Source organism: Homarus americanus, unplaced genomic scaffold, assembly GCF_018991925.1.
Source record: "Homarus americanus isolate GMGI-L3 unplaced genomic scaffold, GMGI_Hamer_2.0 scaffold24260, whole genome shotgun sequence".
NCBI lineage: Eukaryota > Metazoa > Arthropoda > Malacostraca > Decapoda > Nephropidae > Homarus > Homarus americanus.
In genome coordinates this window covers 2,435,818-2,460,745 of record NW_024721079.1, presented here as the reverse complement: position 1 = coordinate 2,460,745, position 24,928 = coordinate 2,435,818, and the positions used below count along the sequence as shown (strand labels likewise).

The 24,928-nt window shown below is 40.2% G+C and overlaps 1 protein-coding gene across 1 annotated transcript in view; it reads left to right on the top strand.

The window, feature by feature from the left end:
• The window catches only part of LOC121861432 (dipeptidase 1-like), a 127,876-nt gene extending 104,131 nt beyond the window's left edge, over nucleotides 1-23,745 (top strand). Inside the window, exons 7-11 of the mRNA XM_042359155.1 lie at nucleotides 6,890-7,066; nucleotides 9,221-9,305; nucleotides 18,458-18,533; nucleotides 18,973-19,111; nucleotides 21,474-23,745. Coding sequence (XP_042215089.1) covers nucleotides 6,890-7,066; nucleotides 9,221-9,305; nucleotides 18,458-18,533; nucleotides 18,973-19,111; nucleotides 21,474-21,590 — 594 coding nt within the window. The 3' untranslated portion in view covers nucleotides 21,591-23,745. The remainder of the gene's footprint in view (nucleotides 1-6,889; nucleotides 7,067-9,220; nucleotides 9,306-18,457; nucleotides 18,534-18,972; nucleotides 19,112-21,473) is intronic.
• Nucleotides 23,746-24,928: the final 1,183 nt, after the last annotated feature.

Below are 24,928 nucleotides of genomic sequence, written 5' to 3'. Positions count from 1 at the left end.
GAACCAATAACAGTAAAATATTCACACAAATGTTCAACTAAAGCCAACATGTTTACACCCAGCGCGGGAGACTAAGTTGTTGACACTAAACAAATATAAGAATAACACTTTCCAACTACTGTACACACACACACACACACACACACACAACACACACACACACAACATACACACACAACACACACACACTCACTTACAACTCCTGGGACAAAAACATACTTGGCGTTGTTACCACGATCGCCCAGGTCAGCCCATTCCCCTACAACCTCTCCCTCTCACCATCCCCTCAACTCCTCCTCTCCTCCAGGATAGACCAACATCCTCACACCAACAAGTACAGTGCAAAGATTGACGACCAACCCACAATTGATATACAGAAGTGACAATTTCAACCCAAGAGAATAGAAAAGAAATAACAACTAGGCACTGCCGATGTACTGTAGACCTCCCTAGCGAAATACCAGGCGAAGAACCACATCCCTCCCTCCCCACCAGCACCGGATGAGCGCCACAAGACAGATTATAAGACTGATTCCCTTCTAACAATAGATAAAAACTACCAAATCCACAGTTAACTTGTATGTTATTTTTTCCATTTTTCTTCTTTTTTTTTATACTGAAAGTTTTTGTTAATTAACCTACTCCCGACTGTCATCATCATAAGCCTAATTATAAATATGAACACTTTTCTATCACCACAATGATTATATAATGTTATCTATACAATGATTACATACAGAACACTAATACCATTAAGATTATACATAATACATATAACGAGCTTCTCTACCATCATTTTATAATACTGTATAACCCTTTACCAATACAATATTTTACATAGAGTAACTACCATGAATACCAACCTTCAGATAGACTCTCCCTGTAGTGTGTATTTTTTCATTGTAGGATTTTTATATATTTTGATATATTCTATCTTAGTATTTTACTGTGTGCCTGTGAAGCTGTCAGGTGTGCAGGAAAACCTTTGGCAGGGTAATGGCGACTATATTCATTCCCGATTTTAGTGAAAAATCCATAAAATTTGAATGTGAAAATCTGAATTGGTTCGGAGAGTGAGAAAGAAATTTGTGTTAATGGGAGTGTGAGAGATGAATGCAGGATGATGAGAGAGAGAGAGAGAGAGAGAGAGAGAGAGAGAGAGAGAGAGATACCCAACAATATCCTCCTCATCCTCACTCAAACATCCTCCTATCCCTCATCCAACATCCTCACCCACTCATCCAACATCCCCTTCACTCAACATCCTCCTCATTCAACATTTACCTCCGTCTCAGGCTTCAAATTTATCATGCATAAATTTTCAGATTTCCTAGATTGAAAACCATTGCCGTGGGAATTTATTTCGTCTTTTAAGTATGAGTCGAATTACATCCCATCAAGTCTTACATATACGTCTATCTTATCTATGAGACTTTGGGCACAGTGTAAACCTGACAGATGTGTTTCTTAGGTTAAGTTATGTCACCCAGGTTTTTTTTCCCTAGTCTCTGTACCTCAATGGCATCAACAGTACTGGTGCGCTAATTGGTGTACCTAATTATGGTCACTTACCTGTTCTTATGTGTGTGATTCATGAAGAGTACTGTTGTGATGGGGGAGAATGTGTGTGTGTGTGTGTGTGTGTGTGTGTGTGTGTGTGTGTGTGTGTGTGTGTGTCCCTCGGCATACAGTAGGAGGCGCCACAGTCCGCTGTCATACAACTAAATATGGTGACGTTAACCCAGGATTCCACTCTAATTATTACGTGTGTGACGATACAGGCGAGTAGACACACACACACACACACACACACACACACACACACACACACACACACACACACCTCGACATCAGAACTGAAGCTTGAAAGTTGATGTTTCATGAAACTTAAATATGAAACGTTGTATCTTAAAACTGTATTCTGTAATAAAACTTTAACATCTATTTAACTCTGGTAGTATTTCAATAAGTATAAAATGATTCAGAATAACCTTGATATCGACATTAGATAAAAATTTAATCTTTCGCTTGATCTCAAAACTTAAATCAGATCTTGAACTTTACCTGAGCATAATTTAAGAGTTAAATTAAGCTTTCCATTAAGTTTTAAATTACCAGTCACGGTGTAATAGGAAATCTTGGAGAGCACCTGAAGATTACACACCCAAGCATATTTCACCTAAAGATAGATCATCCTTACGCTACCCGATGGAGTAAGGTAGGTTAGGTTAGGTTAGGATAAATTAGGTTAGGTTAGGATAAATTAGGTTAGGTTAGGTTAGGTTAGGTTAGGTTAGGTTAGGATAAACTAGGTTAGGTTAGGATAAATTAGGTTAGGTTAGGATAAATTAGGTTAGGTTAGGTTAGGTTAGGTTAGGATAAACTAGGTTAGGTTAGGATAAACTAGGTTAGGTTAGGATAAATTAGGTTAGGTTAGGATAAATTAGGTTAGGTTAGGTTAGGTTAGCTTAGGTTAGCATTAGGGTAATATATCTTTAGGTGATATCAGCTGGGGGAACTAATCGGCACGTGATCTAATTTGTAGGTCAATCTGGGCCTTAACTGTTGTAAATAAAATTAATAAATACGCGTTGTAAATCCCAGTAAGAGCTTCCTACATAAAGTTCTCAGTAATTAATGGCTGACATAAATCCTCTTATCAAGGATTTTATTACCCAAAGTTATTTGACTTTCTATTAATAACTCAGGTGTGTTATTTTTCTAAGGTGATTAACAGGTGAGTTACACATGTACGTTATATTTACCTGACGACAGACAGACAGACAGACAGACAGACAGACAGACAGACAGACAGACAGACAGACAGACAGACACACACACACAGGTAAAAGCTTCCAAAATAAACTAACCACACACTACGGGAAGACATTCACAAATCCTCTTACCAAAGCATAAACTCACATTTATACAAGGTGCTTACAAAGGTCGACAAGCAAATACTAACATTCTTTCACTTATGGTCAATATAAGTCATCTCCTTTGTAGGCACCAGTTTACTTAGGAGATTTGGGCGTGGTGGCTTCCCATGTTTAAACTTTTATAAATATTAAACTGTATTGCATGGATTTTTTTTATTTGGAGTTGTGTTATTTGAGTGGATTACTTTTAATAAAACATATTTTCCACTTTAATGCTTTTAAAGGGTTTTATTCCGAATGACGGTCAATTTAACTGTCAATTTTGTATTTATATTGTGTTGTATGAGAAGTATGTTGTATTACCATTGTGTTGTATTACCACTGAGTCTTGATACAACTGGTTTGTTGTATCATTAATGCGTTGTATTACTTTTATATGGTATTACTACTGCCATTTATTCCTCTAGGCACACACACTACACCACCACACAGCAACAAACTACACCACCACACAACAACAGGAACACACTACACCACCACACAGCAACACACTACACCACCACACAACAACACAACACCACCACACAACAACACACTACACCACCACACAGCAACACACTACCACCACCACACACATCACACACAACAACACACTACACCACCACACAGCAACACACTACACCACCACACAGCAACACACTACACCACCACACAGCAACACACTACACCACCACACAACAACACACTACACCACCACACAGCAACACACTACACCACCACACAGCAACACACTACACCACCACACAACAACACACTACACCACCACACAGCAACACACTACACCACCACACAGCAACACACTACACCACCACACAACAACACACTACACCACCACACAGCAACACACTACACCACCACACAGCAACAGGAACACGACATTCACCAGGTACACCAAGACTCGCTACACCAGAAGACAACATGTGGCCGCCTCCCTCTCCTGGTGGAGGAGGAACTACAAGGACCACACGTACGGAATAAGACGCCACCCATCCGGAATAACGTCCTCCAGATGAAGATTTATCTTGTCATTACTTAGTCTCTCCAGTTTCCGGGTCGTAACATCCCAACGCTGAAGTGAGGTAGCCAAGTCACGGCCGTCAGTTGTTTATTGTATACTCGGGGAATGTTTGTTTGTGTTCTTATATAATTTCAACATCAACGGAAGTTTCTAAAAATATTATGAGAGGTGAAAATATCCTATTCGAAACTTTTTATGGTCTTGCACTTCTGTCAATAGATGATTTTTCTCTCGCGCTGCCAACGATTTTAAACTTGTATTTGTACGTGACCCGCCGGAGTCCTGGACACGCTCTATAACCATGTCCGCTTTTCATTATAGAATGTAAGGACAAGGAGACACGTAAAACACTTGAACTCATTATCTCGGACAACTTGAACATATTTATCACAAATAACTTCATGTTTAGTCTTCTTATTCCTCCTTCTGTTCACTGTGTTGTTATTCTCCTTCCTGGGCGTCTCTCAGGTATAGCGCCAACGGTGTGGTGTCTTACCGATGCTCTAAGGATGTCCCATGTGAGAGCGTCCTGTGGCATCGAGCGACCAGGGCGTAGACGCGCGACCTACTTTCCAAAGCGAACTCTATCCCACCTGCCAGCGTCTTGCCAGCGTAAAGATGAGGTCTATCTACCCATCATAGACGTTTGCTGGTACTTTTAGAAAATAATGTTTTTCAACGTGTGGTACCTGCAGAAGTACCTAGGAAAAGACATCCCATATATCAGAGGAGGATGCAGGATGGAACTAGGCGAATTTCACCATCTCTACAAGGAACTTCACCAAGATCCAAAGAAATTTTCACGAGTACGCAAGGATCTATTCCGTGGCAAGATCAAACTGTTAACGGTGGAAAATGAATGTATAGCCTTCTTTAGTTTTGGTGGAAACGATGATAAAAATATTTGATCACCGTTTCCAGGTCGCACGTCTAGTTCCCGCTTCCTGGTCGCTCGCGAACGATTCAAGAGTCTACGTGGGACACATCAGAGAAAACATATGTGTTTGTCCACTACACCAAGGTAGCGCGTTTACTTGTGTGGTCGTTTGATGCCGCAGGACTCTCGCTCATGGGACATAGCATAACTTACCGGGCCAGGTAGGAACTCATTCATACGGTTAAGTGACGTTTAGGTCCCTACCGGTAAAATAAAACAGCTCAAATAATCACCAGCAGTCGGTATTCCTCTCCACGCTACAATAACACGCCCCAGGTACCAACATTTAGACTGACTAAGAGAATGTGTCGTGGTGTGACGCTCACGTACGCGTCACCAACAGGAAACGTAGCGAGTCTCACATGTTTCATCAAGTTGAAGTCACGTTTGTCTCTGTGTGAATATGTTTACTTATTGTTTTTAAGCGCAAGTTCTGCGTAATTCAACTTCATCCATCCAGTTCACTATTAGTTCTGATCGCTGAGTGACGGTAAATTTTAATTTAAAATCCCATTAGTATTTTTATCAAAACACAATTAAGCTTTGGTGTTTATTTTGTTACACTGACGCAGAATTTGTGCAATTAAGACATTTCATTTAAAGTAAAACACTAAACGGTAATTGATATTTTACCGGTGCAATTAATATACAAACAAATATATATCGAAATGTGTACTGTAATACCAGTGTTCCGAAAGCTTAATAGAGACTAAACAAAAGCTTGTACACAGTGGCATCACACATCAACAAGAGGAGACGAGTCATTACTTAGTGAAGACTGAGGTCGGTGGGTAACATTACCTTAAAACCTGAGGAAAACTTCTCAAGTGGCACTCATATATATATCAAAGCTGATATTTGAAGAGCATTTTTCACGCCCCAAAAAATAATGATATACATAGCCACTTTTTTATTTATTTTTATTTTGGTAGATTAAATCATGAAACAGCGATTGTCACTTGTTCTAACACTCATGACGTCACTGAGGAAAATACAACGAATGCCACCCACGATTCTTCCAACAAATATATCATGTTAGATAATTTTATGTCATCTTTTATAAATAATCCCAAATATTTTCCTAAATTAAGATTAGTTTTTTGATGATATTGAAAAATTACAGCAAGTCTAGAAAATATATAACACGAAATGAATACATGTTCTCAGGTACCAGACGTGGGCGTGATGAGTCTGGCCAGGAGCTAGATTTATGACTACAGCTTTAAGTTAATACCATATATCTCTTTTTAACGTCTCATGTTTGAAATGTACTACACTGTATATATAATTTCCATATAGATGTGTAGATTTACGTCGATTTAACCTGCTTGTTTAGTTCTATAAGCATCACTGTGAATTACCGAGGTTTTACTCAGCTGAATCACCCAGAACACCGAGAGGCGGAACTGGTTATTGGCCGATTGCATCCTGAATTGTTATTTGTCTACGCTAAAGTATGCCCCAATTATTTCTTCCCACGTTTTTGACAGTTTTATGTAAAGTACCAACAATAACATTGATGAAAATGGGAATACAGTTGACCTTTGACCTCTCCAACATCTGGCCATAGTAATTGACCCCCACCCTATACTTCTCATAAATTACATTCTTTGCTGTGTTTACCTGGTGCATGTTTAAGGAAGCTACACCCCCCCACACAAAGCCTGAACCATGATGGCAAGATTATTATATTTTTGTTCACTGAATGTCTGTAATTCTCTGACCTTGTATTTTGTTTCACTTCCAAACCAGTTGACGCCAGTGGCTGATTCCACCATGTAATTTCCTTATCTCCCCTCCATCTCCCAACATCTCCCCACCATCTCCCAACATCTCCCTATCATTAAAGACCATTATCTCCCCACCCACTCCCAGCATCTCCCCAACATTAAGGTCATCATCTCCACACCATCTCCCCAACACTAAGATCATCTCCCCACCCTCGCCCAGCATCACCTGAGTGAAGCTGTGAACCAACTTGTCTCTCGCCTTCAGGAGATGATCCTGGAGATGAACCGCGTGGGGATGCTGGTGGATGTGTCGCACGCCTCGGCCAGGACGGCGCGGGACGTGCTGGCCACCTCCCGCGCCCCCGTCATCTTCTCCCACTCGGCTGCCCGCGCCCTCTGTGACATAGAGAGGAACGTGCCCGACGACATCCTCAGCTCCCTGGTGAGTACCTCCCGGCCGCCTCCTTCTGCCTCCTTGTTAGGATGTTTCTGTGTCTTGTTACCTCCCCCCATCCCTCTCTCTCTCTCTCTCATAATGTTCGTACATCCTTCCCTCCTCCTCCATATAACACAAAGTTTCTGTTATTACCATTAACACGATGAGTCAGTAAGGTGGTGCACCAAATTACCAAATGGCTGCGATCATTAAAATTTTCATGAGTTGTTCGGTTAAGATAATGTTTACTTTTATAGTATGAACCTCCAGAAATGTGTACTGTGAAGTCTTGGCCATTTGGGGATTAGCTAATAAAAATACTAGAAAATTAATATTAAAAGATTATTAAATCAAGACATTTCTCGAGTATCTACTACATTGGTTTGTTTTTTTATCTGACGTTTTTCCCCAAGTTCATCTGACACGTGATGAATGTATAGAGTAATAACTGTCAGATACTGATGGACAACACTTGATTGAATAAAAACAAGAATCACAGTTTCAACCTAGACGTGGTAAAAATTAGATAGAAAAGATTTTTGGAAGGGTTACTGATCAGGTGACAGTAGATCAGCTGGTCAGCATAGTTGGAAGGTATGCTGTTTAGTTGGAGCAAAAGGACATTCTTTGGTCATCTGAAATCTGTCATGGCGTGTGTCAGACAACTTAAAAACACAAACGCAGAGTAAAGGTGGCGCCCTCTGTCACAGTAGAATCATGGCTAACATTACTGGACGAACGAGTCTCTTTACACCTGAGATATATAAAGTATAGATGGACTAGATCTTAAGAGTCTCTGTTGTCAATTTTGAAATGTAAAGTGGGTCGGTTACAGCTCCAGGAGAGGAGAGTTAAGAGTGTTGACGGTGTTGTCCTCCTTAGTGACGAGACCCGCGGTGGCTCACACACGCGCATTATATTCCCCTCAACGATCACACACTCATGTGACCTACAAGTGAAATAGGGCATAAGAGAGACCAGATGTTATTGGGAGGAGTTCTTCTATATGACGGTTTTACGATGGTGTTGTTGTGACGACGAATAAAAAGTGTGTGTGTGTGTGTGTGTGTGTGTGTGTGTGTGTGTGTGTGTGTGTGCTCATGTCTGGATGTAACGTTTCTTTTGTTTTCGTCATATTTCGTTTTTTGTGAATGATCTTTATGACGGTAATAAAAGTGGGAATCTTACGCGTGTGGTTTTAAGAAATTTGGATCGATAAGGAGCAGATCAGCACCTGCAGGCTCGTCTCTTAAAGCCGCTCTGGAGGGAAGCCATGAGTGCACCTGAATCTTCTGTAATGGAAAATATTGTTTTTGCTTCACTTTGGTGGCTTACGTTAGCCTTACAACACACCTCATTTAATCTTATCTTACCACGGCTTCTCCTCCTCATTCATCTTGCTTTTCATACCAGTGGAAAAGTAGATGTTTGTTCCCTCTGTCTCTCCGGTAGCTCGACTTATGGGAAATGCTTCAGTTAATCTAAGTTTGGGCTTGTTGATAATCTCATGGTCAAAGCGTTTATCATGTCAAGTGTTGCTGGTGAGTAACTTGGACCATCTATTGTATTGTTCTACTTTTAGTCGCTTCACCACGTTCACCAGCCCTGACCGCCTCGTGTGTTCAGGTGATCTTTGACTGAGAGTTGAAAAAGAACTAAGGATTATGGTATATCTTTGAAGCCTTGAGAATAATTTCGCAGCTCCACAAACTTAAGAAAAACATTAGATGACACATTTTTCTACGCCCTGTGTCTGGTGTTTAATTTTGCTGTCTAATTAGTTACATACCAACGTCACATTCATTCCTATTTAATTTTACTGTCTTTTGTTATACCTCCTCCCTTCTGCATAATGTAATGAAATCCACCATGTCCTCTCTCTCGAATCTCTCTCTCGAATCTCTCTCTGTCCATAAATAATATATGAAATTATTTTGCCTAATAACGGCAGTACGTGAACCTATCGAAAAAAACACCACCACCACCACCACCACCAACAAAAGTACTACCACCATCATCTCCACCAATACAATTACCACCATCTCCACCATCACCACCATAAACACCACCAACACCACGCCATGACCTGATTTCACTTTAGCAGGAGTAATTTGACCTAAGGTGACCTAAGGTGACCTAAGGTGTGTGTCTCCCCCACAGGCGGTGAACGGAGGCATCGTGATGGTGAGTTTCTACAACAACTTCCTGACGTGTGGGGAAGCGGCCTCTATCAAGGACGTCATCGGTAAGTGTTCCTAACCTAACCTAACCTAACCTAACCTAACCTAATCCTCGATGACACACACACGCTCTCCTCCCCACACACAGGGGATGGAGGCAAGACGGGGATCATTAGGCAGAGAGATGTTCCTCACACACCAGGAGAGGTGAAAGGAGGTGCAGGTGACGTGTAAGACGCGAGATAGATGCCTGTTGTGTGTTCCAATACGCGTAAGTGTGTAGTAATGTGCTAAAGCAGGGAGAACACCCTTAATGGATGAGAAAAGGGGAGAAACAATTAAGATTAATGTTGTCTTTGGAGTTGTAAACAGTCGCATCATATAGTTGACGGGGTGAATGGTTCAGTTGTCATGTATTGATTGATGAAGTGTTCGATGACGATTATGATAACTATCTTCTTTATATTATTATTTAATATTAAATGTTTCAGAAAACACAATAATGTTATATATAACGTTAACAATGTTGACGATGAAAATTATTGGTTCAGTGATTATTAATTAATAATTAGTGCCTTGACAATGTGGTAAACATTAATGAATGAACGGTAACATTTGTTGGTATAATAATGGTAACGTTATCAAATAACAATTTGAAGAAGGAAAAAAAATTATGATTTTGGTTGTCGTGCGGGAGTGACCACACTTTTATGTTCCCGCTAATGATAAATAAACCTGTAAATTCCCCTGGATCCTAAAATCCTTTAGATTCACTTTTTTGCTGTTCAACGTTTTTATTTGTTTTATGTTCGCTAAAGAATTATGCGAAAACCAGAGGAATGAACAGTTTGAATTTACACTTATTTACACCTGTCTCCACATGATCCAACAGAACACCAGGTGGAGGAGAGTGGAACACCTGTACCGATAAACAGTTCACATGATAAACAGTGACGAATAAAGAACTCAAAACTAATTCAATAGTAAGGACCTACAGTATGTACCATTGTTATATAAAATGTTATGCAATGAAAAGCTTCAGAGAACTAGGATGCCTCGGACAGCTTCCACAAGTTAGGTGTGTCATTCATTACCTGTAACGCACCTGGCTGCTGCCCTCTCATCCTTCACAGTGAAACACCAGGAGAAAAAAGCTTTATACACAACTATAAATTACCTGGTCTGAGTAGGACGGCTTTAAAGATATAACCACATCATCTAGAGGTACATAATATTTCGCTGTTATAACATACACGATACTAAGCCTTCTATATCTTCTTTGTATTTTTTAAACTTATATCTGGCCATAGATAACCATGTAGTTCATCATATTAGGTAAACATTAATAGGTTCATATAAAACCTAACCTAACCTAACCTAACCTAACCTAACCTAACCTAACCTAACCTAACCTAACCTAACCTAACCTAACCTAACTTAACTAGTTTCGGATAAAAATTATTAAATATAAAGTTACTTAAAACAACAGTAAAAGCTTCAACTATACAAATGAAGGGAAAACAAATATCATAATAATAAATACAAATAATAAATAACTAAATAAATCCTGAAACTAATTACAAAATATGTTAAGCTTTTTGTCTTGAATATTACATTGTTACTGCGATGTACACCCCCGGACACCTGCTCTCGGAACTTGACCAATAAGTTCGTCTTTGTATTATCATCTCGACTTCATTATAAGTTACAAGATCACTTCTGAGTTTATCAATCACCCTTTGGATAATATTTACTTATTTTAACCTAAATGTCAACAAATAAGTGGCTTAAACAATACAAAAACATCCAAATGAAAATAGAAATCCACCATATGGCTCAACTTTCCCCCGATGTATTCGCCAGATACTTGAGGAAATAGATGTTTCTTAGACTACAGAATTAATCCATAAGAAAAACATTTGTCTTGTACTTACATTGACGTGTGAGGGACATAATGGCGAGAGGAGGGACGGGAAGGGCAGTGGGAGGACACGGTAATGGGTCGACTGGTTAGGATTTATTCACGAAATATATACATATGTAAACACACAAAACACAAATATACGTAGGCATACACCAACACATATACACACAAAGATATCCATAGGGACAAATACTTATTCAGATAATATCCACAATAGCCACACACCAACGTCACCCACAAACAAGTCCGATGGTAAATAATACACAATAGTTTCTGTATATTGTGTTCTAGGAATAAAATAATTGGCACCGTCCCATATGAAACAAACATTGAACTTTGTGCAAACGAACACAGGGAGTAACAGCCACTCACCCGTCTGTGTAATAATAGTTGGGGAGGCTGTGTCAGTCTGTGTAATAGACATAGGGGAGGCTGTGTCAGTCTGTGTAATAGACATAGGGGAGGCTGTGTCAGTCTGTGTAATAGACATAGGGGAGGCTGTGTCAGTCTGTGTAATAGACATAGGGGAAGCTGAGATTACAAGATTATCTGTTATGTCAAAGATTTATCATTGGCTCAGTTATAATCTAATCTACCAACACCTCTGCTAGACACGCCTAACTTAACAAAATGAATCCTCCTAATCTGTACTCACGGAACGTAATAATATAAATAACGAAGTAAATGAAACAATATTTACAGATTTGATAAAGGACACACAAAAAGAGACAGATTTCCTTCTATCGGTTTTCTCTTTATTTCTCTTTGTTCCCCAGATTTTCACCCTAATTCCAAATCTCTCTTTCTCTTTCTCTCTCTCCCCTGGTCTCTTCACCACCACATATCTATCCAACCTTTCCTAGCGTCATCAAATCCCAGATACTATAGCTTGTCTTTGTTTCTGGCCCCTGGACGTCTCTCTCTCTCTCTCTCTCTCTCTCTCTCTCTCTCTCTCTCTCTCTCTCTCTCTCTCTCTCTCTCTCTCTCTCTCTCCACTATAATATTAATCAGAGGAGCAAGAGAGGGTACAAGGTGATTTATCCCACCTGTATTTTGCGAACTAAGGGTCGTTATCTTACCTGAGCTCTTCTTAAAACCTCTACACTACAGGGCCTGCGGGATAGTAGCTATCAACTTGGTCATCCCCGACTTGTCTTCCTCAATATCCGTTCCTTGAGTAAACTTGCCCCTCAGCTCCGAGTAAAGAGAGAAACGAAAGATTATTGGGTTCTCCTCCAGATTTAGACACACCGGTTTATTTCACTTGAAGACCAGCCACCTAACCTAACCGAACTTAAACTAATCTAACTTAACCTAATTTAATCCAATTAATTTTGTGAAATGGCGTTCGTTCTTTACCACGGTACAAGAAAGACGAATTCTGTGTTGACCAAAGATAATTCTATACCAATAAGCTCTATATGCTCTGGGTCGTCTTGGAGTGAGAGTTGAGGTAAGACAAGTACAGTTCACGTATATTGGTGTTCACATTTGAAGGTCACCACCACCCCTTTCTCCTCCCCCTGACCTCTCAACATCACCTCGATCTATTTATGAGTCACGAAGCAGCAAGTCGTGTCTAGGTTTAGAATGAGTTGTCGTACCAAGCTCCTCTATCACGTCAAGAGTCGATGATAGGATGTGGGGGAGAGAGGGAAGGAAAAGGTGGAATATATTGACTAACCAGAAAGGCAATGCGTGTTATACTGTAGGTACGAGGTAACTTGTGCAAATTCCGATTTTTTTTTTCTTTTTTAATGTGTAGTGTTGGGTAAAATGCGACTTTAAAGTAAGTCTCTCTCTCTCTCTCTCTCTCTCTCTCTCTCTCTCTCTCTCTCTCTCTCTGTGTGTGTGTGTGTGTGTGTGTGTGTGTGTGTGTGTGTGTAATTCCTCCCTTGTTTCGTCTTATTGAAGGGACAGATCCTGATGAAGGGCGAGGGAGGGAGAGAGATGTAACACATATCTCTTCCCATTTCTCTCCTTTCAATTCTTCTTTCTCTCTCTCTCTCACTTTCAATATTTTGTCCTCTATTATCTCATTCTTTATCCCTTCTCTTTCTCGTCTCTCCTTCTCTTCTTTCCATCTTGTGGTTATTGTCCCCCTTAGCCATGTCTTACTGAAGCAATTGGTCTTGATGAAAGTTGATCGAGGGAGGTAAAGTCTTTCTCTCTCTTTCCCCCTACTATATTTCTCGCTGTATCCCCTTGTTGTACAGGTCAGCCTCTGGTGTACATTGAGGTAGGAATGGCCATGTGTGTGTGTGTGTGGAGAAATATCTTACTGCCACACTCTCCCTCACCACCACACTCTCCCTCACCACCATCTTACAGATTCATCCCTCCTTCAAGAAAGAAGTTAAATACGTGAACTTCCTCAATTCTCTAAGAGTGTATCATCTCCTCTACCTCTCTCTGCCTGCTGCTCCTTCTGTTATCTCTGTTTTCTATTGTTTTATGGGTTTTTCCTCACGCTGGATTATCTTGTCATTACTAATTCCGAAAGTTTGTTAATCTTATGTAAATTCTTCCTCCTTTCTTCAGTTACGTCATCAGTATTTTTTTTTAATAACATGAGTTCGTTTTAAGTCCACAAGGATCTAAATTAAAAGTCTTTATAGAGAAATATGCATTCAAGGACAGATTTAGGAATATAGTGTAGGTAGTTTTATTCTTATATGGTTAACGTTTCATAAACAAGATACGAAGGACATTGTACAGATGTTTAAGTCATGATAGAGAACAGAGAACCGGGTTACTCCGTAGTTGTCTCCAATACAGATAATTATTTAGAGTTTTGTTAATATTTCCATTCGCTTCACCCTGAACAACAAAGATATCTAGCATTTGTTCTATTTCTCCTTTGTAACTTTATTAAGACACGAATTTCTTTACGATTATTTTGTCTATTTTTCATTGTCTGCAACGAATTCAGTGTATTTGATAATTATAACCACATTATAAAATAGGGACGACAAAATAAGATATAAACGTAAAGTGTGGCAGAGGGATTGTGGTTCTGTGAGTGATCGAAGAGGCTACAGGTTATGCATCTCTGTTTGATTGTTTCAGTGGTGTGTTGAAACGGGTTCTCGAGGCTTCTGAGAAATAGGAAGGTGAGTGGGTTGTTCCTCCTCCCTGCCTCTTGTGTTTCCGGTCCTTCTCAGCAGTTCTGGAATGGTTCATGGATTCCATTTGTGTCTCAGTGGTACACTTGGCTTCATGCTGGCCACTCACGCAAGGAGACTAAGAGCTTTGTTAAGAGGAACTCGAATATCCCCGCTTGAGGTGTTCTTCGTGACCTTGGTGTGGTTGGTATACAGGAGTCATGGTGTAAGTGGACAATGATACGCGGATCCACTGTGTACTGCATTATGTTAAGTGAGAGGTTGGAAGGACAGATACTTGGTCAGTCCATATACATATATACAATGACGTGTAATTCCAAGCAAGTCATAAGAACGGTGTAAAAATAAAAAAATAAATAAATAATATGAGAAAATATGAGTCAACGATATAAATGAAAAAAAAACTTTCCCAGAATACACTTTTGCATTCATGAAAGAAAGATTCATGCTCTTCTAAAACCCTTCAGTATTATTCATTGTTCTAAAGTGCCCCTACCAGTCCTCCTCCTCCTCCTCCCGGTCCCTACAACAGCTACCCCACCATACATAAAATATACCTTCGGCCCAGCAGCGTCTTGGTCGTTTCCTCTGCCACCACCGTCAGCTCCTTCGCTCTTTCTGATCTTATCTATGTTAGAAACGCTCTCAACTCCTGCCTCTCTCTCCTCGTATACAATTCAGCACTTTCCAAAATTTTTCTCTTCCAGCTCACATTCTGATTCGCTCACCACATGCTAAAAAAAAAAAGGAGAAATCCATTACATTCTCATTAATTACGAGTGTCCTTCTCACGTCTCTCTTCATTTCTTTGTTCCACTAACCTAAGCTTTGTTCTCCGCTCAGTGTGTGTGTGTGTGTGTCTCCTCTAATCCACCACTGCCTGGTCTTATCACTACATAAAAGTTCTTCTTCTTGATAACTTTATCCTTGTGCGTCCTTCCTCCCCGTAACAACTTCTCCATTTTACAACTTGTCTCTCTCTCTCTCTCTCTCTCTCTCTCCTTCCTTCTTGGGCTATCTATCCTTCCTGACATCCTACGTAAGTGCATGTCCTCCTCAGCACCTTATCTGAGTACGTGTTCTAAAAACGTGTTTTCGTTAACAATCACCTCGAGTAAAAATCCTCCTTGGACTCTCTGGTACTTTAATCTATCTCCATTTCTTTATTTTTGTAATTAAATAATGAACTTATTCACAGCGTGTGATGGCACAGTGCGTGGAGGTACAGAATGTGGTGGTACAGTGCGTGGAGGTACAGAATGTGGTGGTACAGTGCGTGGAGGTACAGAATGTGGTGGTACAGTGCGTGGAGGTACAGTGTGTGGAGGTACAGTGTGTGGGGGTATTGTGTGTGGGGGTAAAGAGTGTGGAGATACAGTGTGCAATATTACAGTGTGTGATGATACAGTGTGCAATATTACAGTGTGTGATGGTACAGCGTGTAGTGTTACAGTGTGTGGCGGTACACTGTGTGGTGGTAGAGCGTATAGAGGTATAACTTGAGTGGGAGCACTGCTTGCGGTGGCACAGTGTGTGATCTGTGGTGATACAAGATGTGACGGTGCATAGTGTGTTGGTACAGTTGTTGATGGTACAGAATGTGGTGGTACAGTATGCGAAGGTACAGTGATGGCACAGGGTGAGGTGAATTATTTCACTACACTATGTCACTGAATTATGTACAATGTAGCCGAATGAATGAGTGAACAGGAGGTGTAGTGATTGCATGGGCTGTGGGCTGGACACAGGGTGGAAGAGAGGACTGTGTGTGTGTGTGTTACCTCTCGAGTAATGAGCAGCTCCAGGCTGGGTCAAAGTCGAAGACAAAAATGTTTTCAGTAAAGAGATAGAGATTGACTCTTCCGTATGAGTTGATGGCATCATTGGAAACATCAAAGGACTGATAATAGAGTCCTGATTAACTGATGATACTGATGGATGATGGAATGATTTTCACTTTGATGAAGTATCGTTAAGAAAGTGGAGCTTATTTCAAAACTAGCAAAACTACCCGGCTTCGCATGAGTTAAGTGTATGCTGTATAACCTTGACAGTCAGTCTACCCTTCTTGACACGGGTAAACCACCTGTCGCAATCGCCGTGGTGATATCTCAGTCAGGGAACAATTTTGGTTCTTGCCTGGACCACCAAGGCATGTGATATGTGAGTAAAGTTTAAAGTCTCTAACTACTCCGAGAGTCAAAGTTATTATCAGTTACTCCGATTTATGTCAAGACGACGTTATCAGTTTGTTTTCTTGGATGGATTTGGGAGATGAGTGGAGGGGAAGGGATTGCCATTTATTTTACCTACGGGAAACAACCCGGTTCTCCACTGGTTCAGAGTTTATCAGGGTTTAATGAGATGTCTTTCTGGCCACTATTGATGTGTTCAGTGGGACCATCACACAGTTTCAGAGAAGGATTTGGCGATTAAGCTCCCAGGTGATGTCTGAGGGTGAGAAGTATGGCTGCTGCACCTGAACACCACAGACTCTGAGCTGTTGGGAGGCTATCAGGGATGGCTGGTGCCTTTCATCCCTTGGTGTCAAGGGACAACCACTTGCTGTTTAGTGATGTAAATAACCCTAATGGGAGTTGCCGGGAGTAATTTGTTTAACACTTTTTCTCTGCCCCACTGAGCCCTGTCATACATAATTGGCGGGCAGGAATACTTATGGGAGAAATGTCCTCGGTCATGTAAGTATAAGTGGTGTAGAGACTCTTTATAAGTTGATAACAGTGGACGGATCTGGAAACAAATAAATTCTGTGACGTCAACACGATGAACTATGACGGGTGGTGTAACTGTGGTACGCTGGAAACTGCCTTGTATTCTTTATAAACGCTTAACTTTAGGTAGATAATTAACTTTGGGTCTGTGTAAGCTTCCTGGCCGCCTGGTGTACATTAGGGGTCTCCATGGTGCGTATAAAATATTGCTCTTCTGTGTTTGGTTATCCGGATAAAACCACCTCTATCCCTGCTCTTGTGTGTGTGTAACATATTGCCTTCTGCCACTCTATAAGATTTCTCCTGTGGTTTTGTGATTTTCTCTCCCTCGTTGAGTTAAGGTTTTAGTGTTGTATTTCAAGTGTGATGCCTTTTAGTGATCAACACTGCAAGTCAAAAGCTCAGGCTAGACTGTTAAGCTCTTACATATACGGTATTGAGCAGAAACTAGTTATGGTTCACCGGTTTAGGAACTGTGCTCACCATTTTTTACAACACTAATCCTGAATACGTCAATAATGGAGAGGGAAACAGTGCAGAGGAGATGGTGGTGGTAAGCATAAGAGGAGAGAACAGGGCTCGGACAAGTCACCCTCAGTACATCTACATACTGATAGGCACTTCGTCACTAACACCATACTGTCACACTAGAAAGTTGAGGTCAGACGAATGCCGAACCTTGCGTCACAAAGAGCTCGCTTAAACCCAGTTCTAAATTTCCATTCCATTCAGATTAACCAAATGGAACTTCTTACAAGTTTGGTAAAGCCGTCATTAATATGGACAAGGCTGCCTCCATACGCTGAACGTCTCTGCTAAGCTGAGATCATGATATATCCCGTGGGGGAGAACAGGAATATATGCAAATATATTCTCCAGTCGTATACTCTGAGTCTGTATATTCTGAGTCTGTGTTGTGTAAATACCTTGAGTGAATTTACCTGGGGATGTATAGATAACATGTATATGTATACGACCCAAGGACGATGTTTCCACGCATTCTCTAACTTGTCCAAGTTAACTCAAAGTACATCAAACGTAATGTTTTACCTGACAATATTAAAAATTTATAAGAATTTTGTTTATTTTGACAATCGTCGTGTTAGTCCTTAATACACTAGTGTTAACATGATGGTAATGTTTACAGTTGTGAAGTCCAGTGTATGGTAAACCTCATTAACGTAATGATAACTTGCCAGTAATGTTAATTTTTGTATTAGCCCAGTGTTTGGTGATGTTAGGAGTAAACATGGTAGTGATAGTACTGAATATGATATCCTCATCATGGTAGTACGGTTAATGTTAGTAGTAAACACGGTAAACTATCATGGTCGTAATAATAGTATTATTAAACATGAAACACTATCATGGTGGTAGTAGTAGTAATAATAATAATGTCACACTATCATGGTAGTAATGGTAATGTTATCCGGCAGCTCACATCAACCATGTCCGCAGCATGGCGGGGGTGGACTACGTGGGGCTGGGAGCTGGCTACGACGGCATCAACAGGTGGGTCATGACACACCTTGTAACATACCTTGTAACACACCTTGTAACACACTGTAACACACCTTGTAACACTTTGTAACACACTGTAACACGCCTTGTAACACACCTTGTAACACACCTTGTAACACACCTTGTAACACACCTTTTATCACACCTTTTAACACACCTTGTAACACACCTGAACTAGTCATTATTAAGGGCACGATAGCTAAGGTCAAAATCCCAAATATCACAAGACAATAGAACCTTGAACACTCCATCACTAGTGAAACGAAGAGAAACAGGTACATAAATAGAGAGACAGAAATTAAGTTGGTATTATTATTATTATTATTATTATTATTATTATTATTATTATTATTATTATTATCATTATCATCATCCGGTTGAGAGACATAATACATGTTAAGTACACGTTAAGGATATGTTCTTTGTATAGGACTCCCGCGGGCCTGGAGGACGTGTCTAGGTATCCTGAACTGTTCGCCGAGCTGCTGAAGGATACCTCCTGGTCTCTTCAGGACCTCAAGAAGCTGGCGGGCCTCAACCTCCTGCGGGTGTTGAGGAAAGTGGAGCAGGTACTGGTGGTGGTGTTGACGATCTCTTGTTATTACGATGTTACTTCTGCTGTGTGTGTGTGTGTGTGTGTGTGTGTGTTCACCTTCTATCCAATATGCATGTGCGTGTGTTAAACAATGTGCACACTGCTCGTAACCATCAACAAACGTCAGCAGGAAGAAACCGACTGACAGCCCTGGAGGAGGATATTTGACCAGGGAGAGAGAGCAAGATGCTGACACTGATCTAAGGCAGCCAATAAGCTGACACAGATTGGTTATTTCTTTCCTTCTTGTAATATAACGCAGATACCCAGACAATCTGCCTCAGCTCCCGGCCACGCACCTTATGTCCACCAAACTCTAATATGTAAATGTTGATACGAGCAGATTGTACTTTGAGGGATTCCTGAGACACCGTGGGATGAGAGCAAGAGGAGTTTGATGGGAAAGAAAGAACCAATGCAAAGACAGAAATTGACTTACTTTGTTCTGATTGGTGACTTCTGCGATTTCTGTATGAAATTTTTCTTACATTACAGAGGAGCGGATGATTAGGAGACAATTTACGTACTTTTGTGAGAGCTGAGAACTTTATCACGTGTTGAGTGGAGGACGTGGGAGGAGGAAATATTATAGGATAGGGTGATTTACCTTTATTGGGTGACACAATTGATTATTATTGATATAATTGACGTGAAGCTTTGATAGACTTTGTTGCTATTAATTTTACGTAGCTAATTAAGAGCTGCGACAAGCGTGAAGGTTCCCTAATTATACAAGTACGGTATACATAAAAATAATTTTAATGAGAGTAATTAATCTGTATTTTTTTTCTAATCAGATAAATGAGCTAAAACAAACTCACTTATAAATGATGAAAATAATATAAAGACAATATAAAATATTAGAAAATAAATGAGAAAATTATCCATATCTAAAAGAAGGATTTACAAGACGTGTAAACATATTATGCATATACGATTATTTACAGTATTACCAGGCCAGTGTGGGAGTTCTGACCCCCACCTGGACCAAGCAGGAGTTTAATGACGCTGGCTGCCTCATACACCACTTAACTGTTAAATATAGTCAACAAAATGAGAAAATACAACTATTTCAAGAATTAACTTTAAACACAAAATATTTAACACTATATTGTGATGAATATCTTAAGAAACAGTTCATTAACGCACTGACAGTCTTGCTGATATCTATCGACTGTACAAACTGGAAATGACAGAGAAAGAGAGATGGAACCCGAACCACGACTGTCATAAAAGATGTTTATTTATGAAGACATTTTACATGACAACTGAAAAGAAGGAAATTTCAATAGATGGAATTTTAGACAAGGTGAAATATAGACGATACTGAGTTATATTAAATTCGCTCTTTGTAAGATAAACTTGGGTACAAACCACGAGGTAGGAGAGAGAGACTTTAGATGAGACAGAAAACAAATAAAAACACGTAACGAAACTTTTCACATAACTGTCCTTTACTACCGGACAATACTACCGGACAGTTCTCCGCTACTAGAGTGCTCCTTCTGACTGTTTCTGAACTGTCCATAGTCAGACAGATCACTATAGAGCCATACACACTGGACAATTTACCAGTTAACAGTTCATGACCGGATTTTGTCAATGAAAACATTCCACCAGACAGTTTCTCACCAATGTCACACGTCACCTGGCCGCTGGACAATTATTTTCACCGGACAATTTGATTCTGAACCATAATCTATCAGACAACTTGTCACTGGACTGTTAACTGCTGGACACTTCATCGCCGCACGATTCCGCTCTACATAGACAAATATCTGGCCACATGACAGTTTAATGACTGGACTTCCATCATCTGACAGTTTGATGAGTGACTAACCAACTTGACAGTTCACTACAGGCTACATATATAGATATTTTATGATTGTTTCTATGACACTTATCCAGTCAGTAAGTGGTAACAAAGTGTATTACAGCAAACGTAAGTAAATGTTCTGAACCAAACTGATACAAGTCAGTAACATCATTATTTCTTAACTTCAGTATTGTTTTATCTTTACTAATCAATTTTTTCACTTTATATTTAAGGTGTTACTGTTGTAGGTAAATTGTATCATTATTATTATTCTTAACTTGAAATATAATATGTCTTCTGTTTTATAATTATGTTCAATATTTATAAGTAGATTCCTCTCCTAGTCCAGGAATGGCCCAACCTTCACCACTACTTCGCCACTTCCCCTACCACTACCATTACCATCACCACCTTTGCTCCTGCCTTCACTACCCTCACCACCACTACCCCACCACTACTACTACTACTACCCCCCACCCCACCACCGCCACTTCCCCCACTAACACTGGTGTCGTCTCAGGTGCGCGAGCAGCTGGCGGGGGAGAAGCCGTCCGAGGAAATTATCCCCATCCACGACATAGACACTCGCTGGCCCTGCAGGTACAAGTTCTCCAGCCTCGACCACGCCCGCACCTGACCTTCCACGCCCACCACCACACCCACAACTATAACTACACCCACCACGTCTACCACCACGACTACGACCACGCCCACAAAAACGACTTTAACTATACCCACCACCATGACTAAGACCACGTCCATTACCACGACTGCAACTACTCCCACCACTACGACTACAAGCACAATCTCATGCTAGCCTAGAATAAATGAGATATCCAACCTCGTCCACGTCCTCTCGCCAGGTAAAAAAACCCAGCGCTTCCCTCTTCTTAAGACACAAGAATCACAGGGATCGCCGTAATGGTTCACTCGAGGTTGGATTCCTGATAGGAGTTGACCTTACCTAACATCTACCACGACGCCGAGACTCAATCAAGAAGTTGGCTGGCAGGATGAACCTTGACCTTGTTTGTCTCGTTTTGTAACACAATAACTCTCCTGTAGCCTCCAGCTCACCTGCCCTATACCGTTTGGCCTCACCTGCTGCTACAAGCGAGCGTTATTAATCTGTGTGTTGTACAATACATAAGTGGTATTGTGTAATGATGACAAACATTAATGTAAACACAACGCCAAACTAGACATACGTCAGTGAGTGCCGTCGTGGCTCTAGTTATTGTCTTGAACATTCACTGAAAGGTGATTCTTATCTTACCCATGTGACTGATGATGTGATATACACAAATTCTTTAACATTTAAATGAATTAAATGGTGACAACTCAAAGGTATCAGGTATCAAGTGTACCCACAAAGAGCACTTTCCTCTACAGATGCAATTTCGTGGTCAACTTGTGGAGAGGAAAACATTGTGTGTCAAGCCACAGATGTTGTGGTCACCTGTAATGTCAGGAGGCCGGTGCTAAGCTCAACGAAGGAGTCACAGGTAACTACGTGTACAGGTGAGACCACGAGCTCACAACATCACCTGTGGTTGTCGAGTCAACTGAGCAGTTGTATTAATGTAGTAATATTGAAAAGTATTTGGGACTTTGATCGAGTTTAGATTTAGTGTTGATAGTGAGAGAGATAATGGCACTGATAACCGTAGATGAAGTTGTAGTAGAAATATTGCTAATTGTGATATAAGTAATACGAGTAGTATTTAGTAGTTAAGGTAACAGTAGACGTAGCAGAAGTTACAAGAGAGGGGACAGTAAGAGTAGGAGCATTTTTTTTTACTCAAGAGTTGTAGAGGAGAAAAGCCAATAGAATTATTAGTTAATCAGGTGTAGTAGCAGTAGGTGTATCACTAACACCAGGTATTGAATTTCTACAAAATCTTTCCTGTATGACACCTGTTGCGTGGTGGCCAGAAACATAATTACCACCAACCTGTGACCACCTGTATGTACCGTAACTTCTCGCTCTGATACCCTCACCTAGCTCCCTCACCCTGACACTTTCACCCTGTCCCTCACCTGGCTCCCTTACCCTGACTCCCTTACCACACACACGCACACACACACACACACACACACACACACACACACACAGTGCATATATTTGAGGAAACAGACGCATTCACCTTTACATATCAAGAGTTTTCCTTATCTGACTGACTCAGTGAAGCCTCGTGACTCCGCAAGGCCATCGATGACTACACACCTACATTTACTAGCTCTTCATTGAGTAAGAAAATAATGTACTCCAAAAATCGATAAAACGAAAATGAAAGTTTGTAAATTGTTTTGTTACAGGAAAAACATTTTGTCACTAATGTATTTAACCGATAATTACTGTAGTTTCAGAGGAGAACACAGAAACACGTAACAATATTGGTGTTATGATAATAGTTACTATAGTTTCCATTATAACACACAAGTTTTTTTTTTTTTTTAGTTCATTACTTTATACTTATGTGTTGTGACGATGTTATGAGTTAATGATCACTGTTAATGGTCGATAACTCACACCAGTAAACTTAAGAAATAAAGGGATTTTTTTTTCTGTGTCTGTGTGTCATTTAAGGTGTTAGTGTGAATACATAACTCTGAGATCAAGTGAAAACAAGTGCCTTATAAGAGAGATGTATGTTTAGGACTCCAAGACAACACCAGTATTAGCAACAACTCCTGGACAACTTCATCACTTCTTTACTGTTACTTGTGTATAGATCCTGTATAACTGAACCAATGTCTGAATATCTTCATTAAAGGAATATTAATCCATGTATATTTGTGTTAATTTACCTAATAATACGATATACAATTATACAGAGCCTTAAGGTAGGAAGAAAACACTGGAGATAAATTTAATATTGATTTAAACTTACGTATATTTTGGTCATAAAATTTAATGTGCATTGTATATTTCCTCTATAATAACTGGGAGAGTCCACGTTGGTTCGGATACTTTAGAATGTAGACATTTATTCTACCAACACATCCTTCATCACGTGACACTGAGGGAGATGCGAAGGAATCAATACTGCCGCTCACCATATTGGAATGTGTGCCAATTAGGAATATATTCTCTGAACACATTGTACCATTCAGGAATTCCAATACTGTGCGCTGGTTTTGGTATCAAGAGGAATCAAGACCTAATATATCCAAGAAGAGCGCAGCGCATTTTTAGTCGTGAGAACCCATGATTTGTGACTGACTATGGGGTTGGGCGTGACTCCCTACTTCCTGTTTAGTTTTTTTTTTTATTCTTGAATATATCGTGAAATGCGGTAATATCTGCCTCAACATCTTTTAAATTTAAACCTTTTCAAGATCAGAGCAGCCAATCAGTAAATAATGCATTGATCATAATTCTGGTCTTTCAATTAATCATGATTTTATTAGTAATTAAAATGCTGTGACTGATCATGGAGAGGTAATAATCTTGACTCTCTGGTATTTTGAGAAATCATATACTTCCCCTTTCCTTGATGATGAAGAGGTTAACTGAGGGCGAGGATTTGGGGATAAAACTCCATTTGCTTATTAATTTCTTCTTACTACTATAAATCCCCCCCACCCATCTCCTTTCTTTCCATCATTGTTGGCATCTTTTGTCCAACATGTTGACGACAATGTTACCAACATTGTTGCAATGATGTGGCTCAACCTTTACTTCTCAGCGCACCTCTGCGCCGAGAAGTAAAGGTGGAGGAATATAATACTTCATAACTCCATGGTGGACTATGAGAGGTATATTGGCGAATGGATACAAAGCTGACACCTAAAGATACCTCCAGGCCACCCAGCTGTAAACTGACTAGCAAGTCTACGGACTTGGCGCACCCTCATTCAACTACTACAAAACCTAAGTTTACAGTTGAGAAAGTGAAGGAGTTTGAGTTCAGTGCCAGCCATTACAGACTCCTTGTCATTGGTCCAGATGTGAACAATATTTTAGTATCC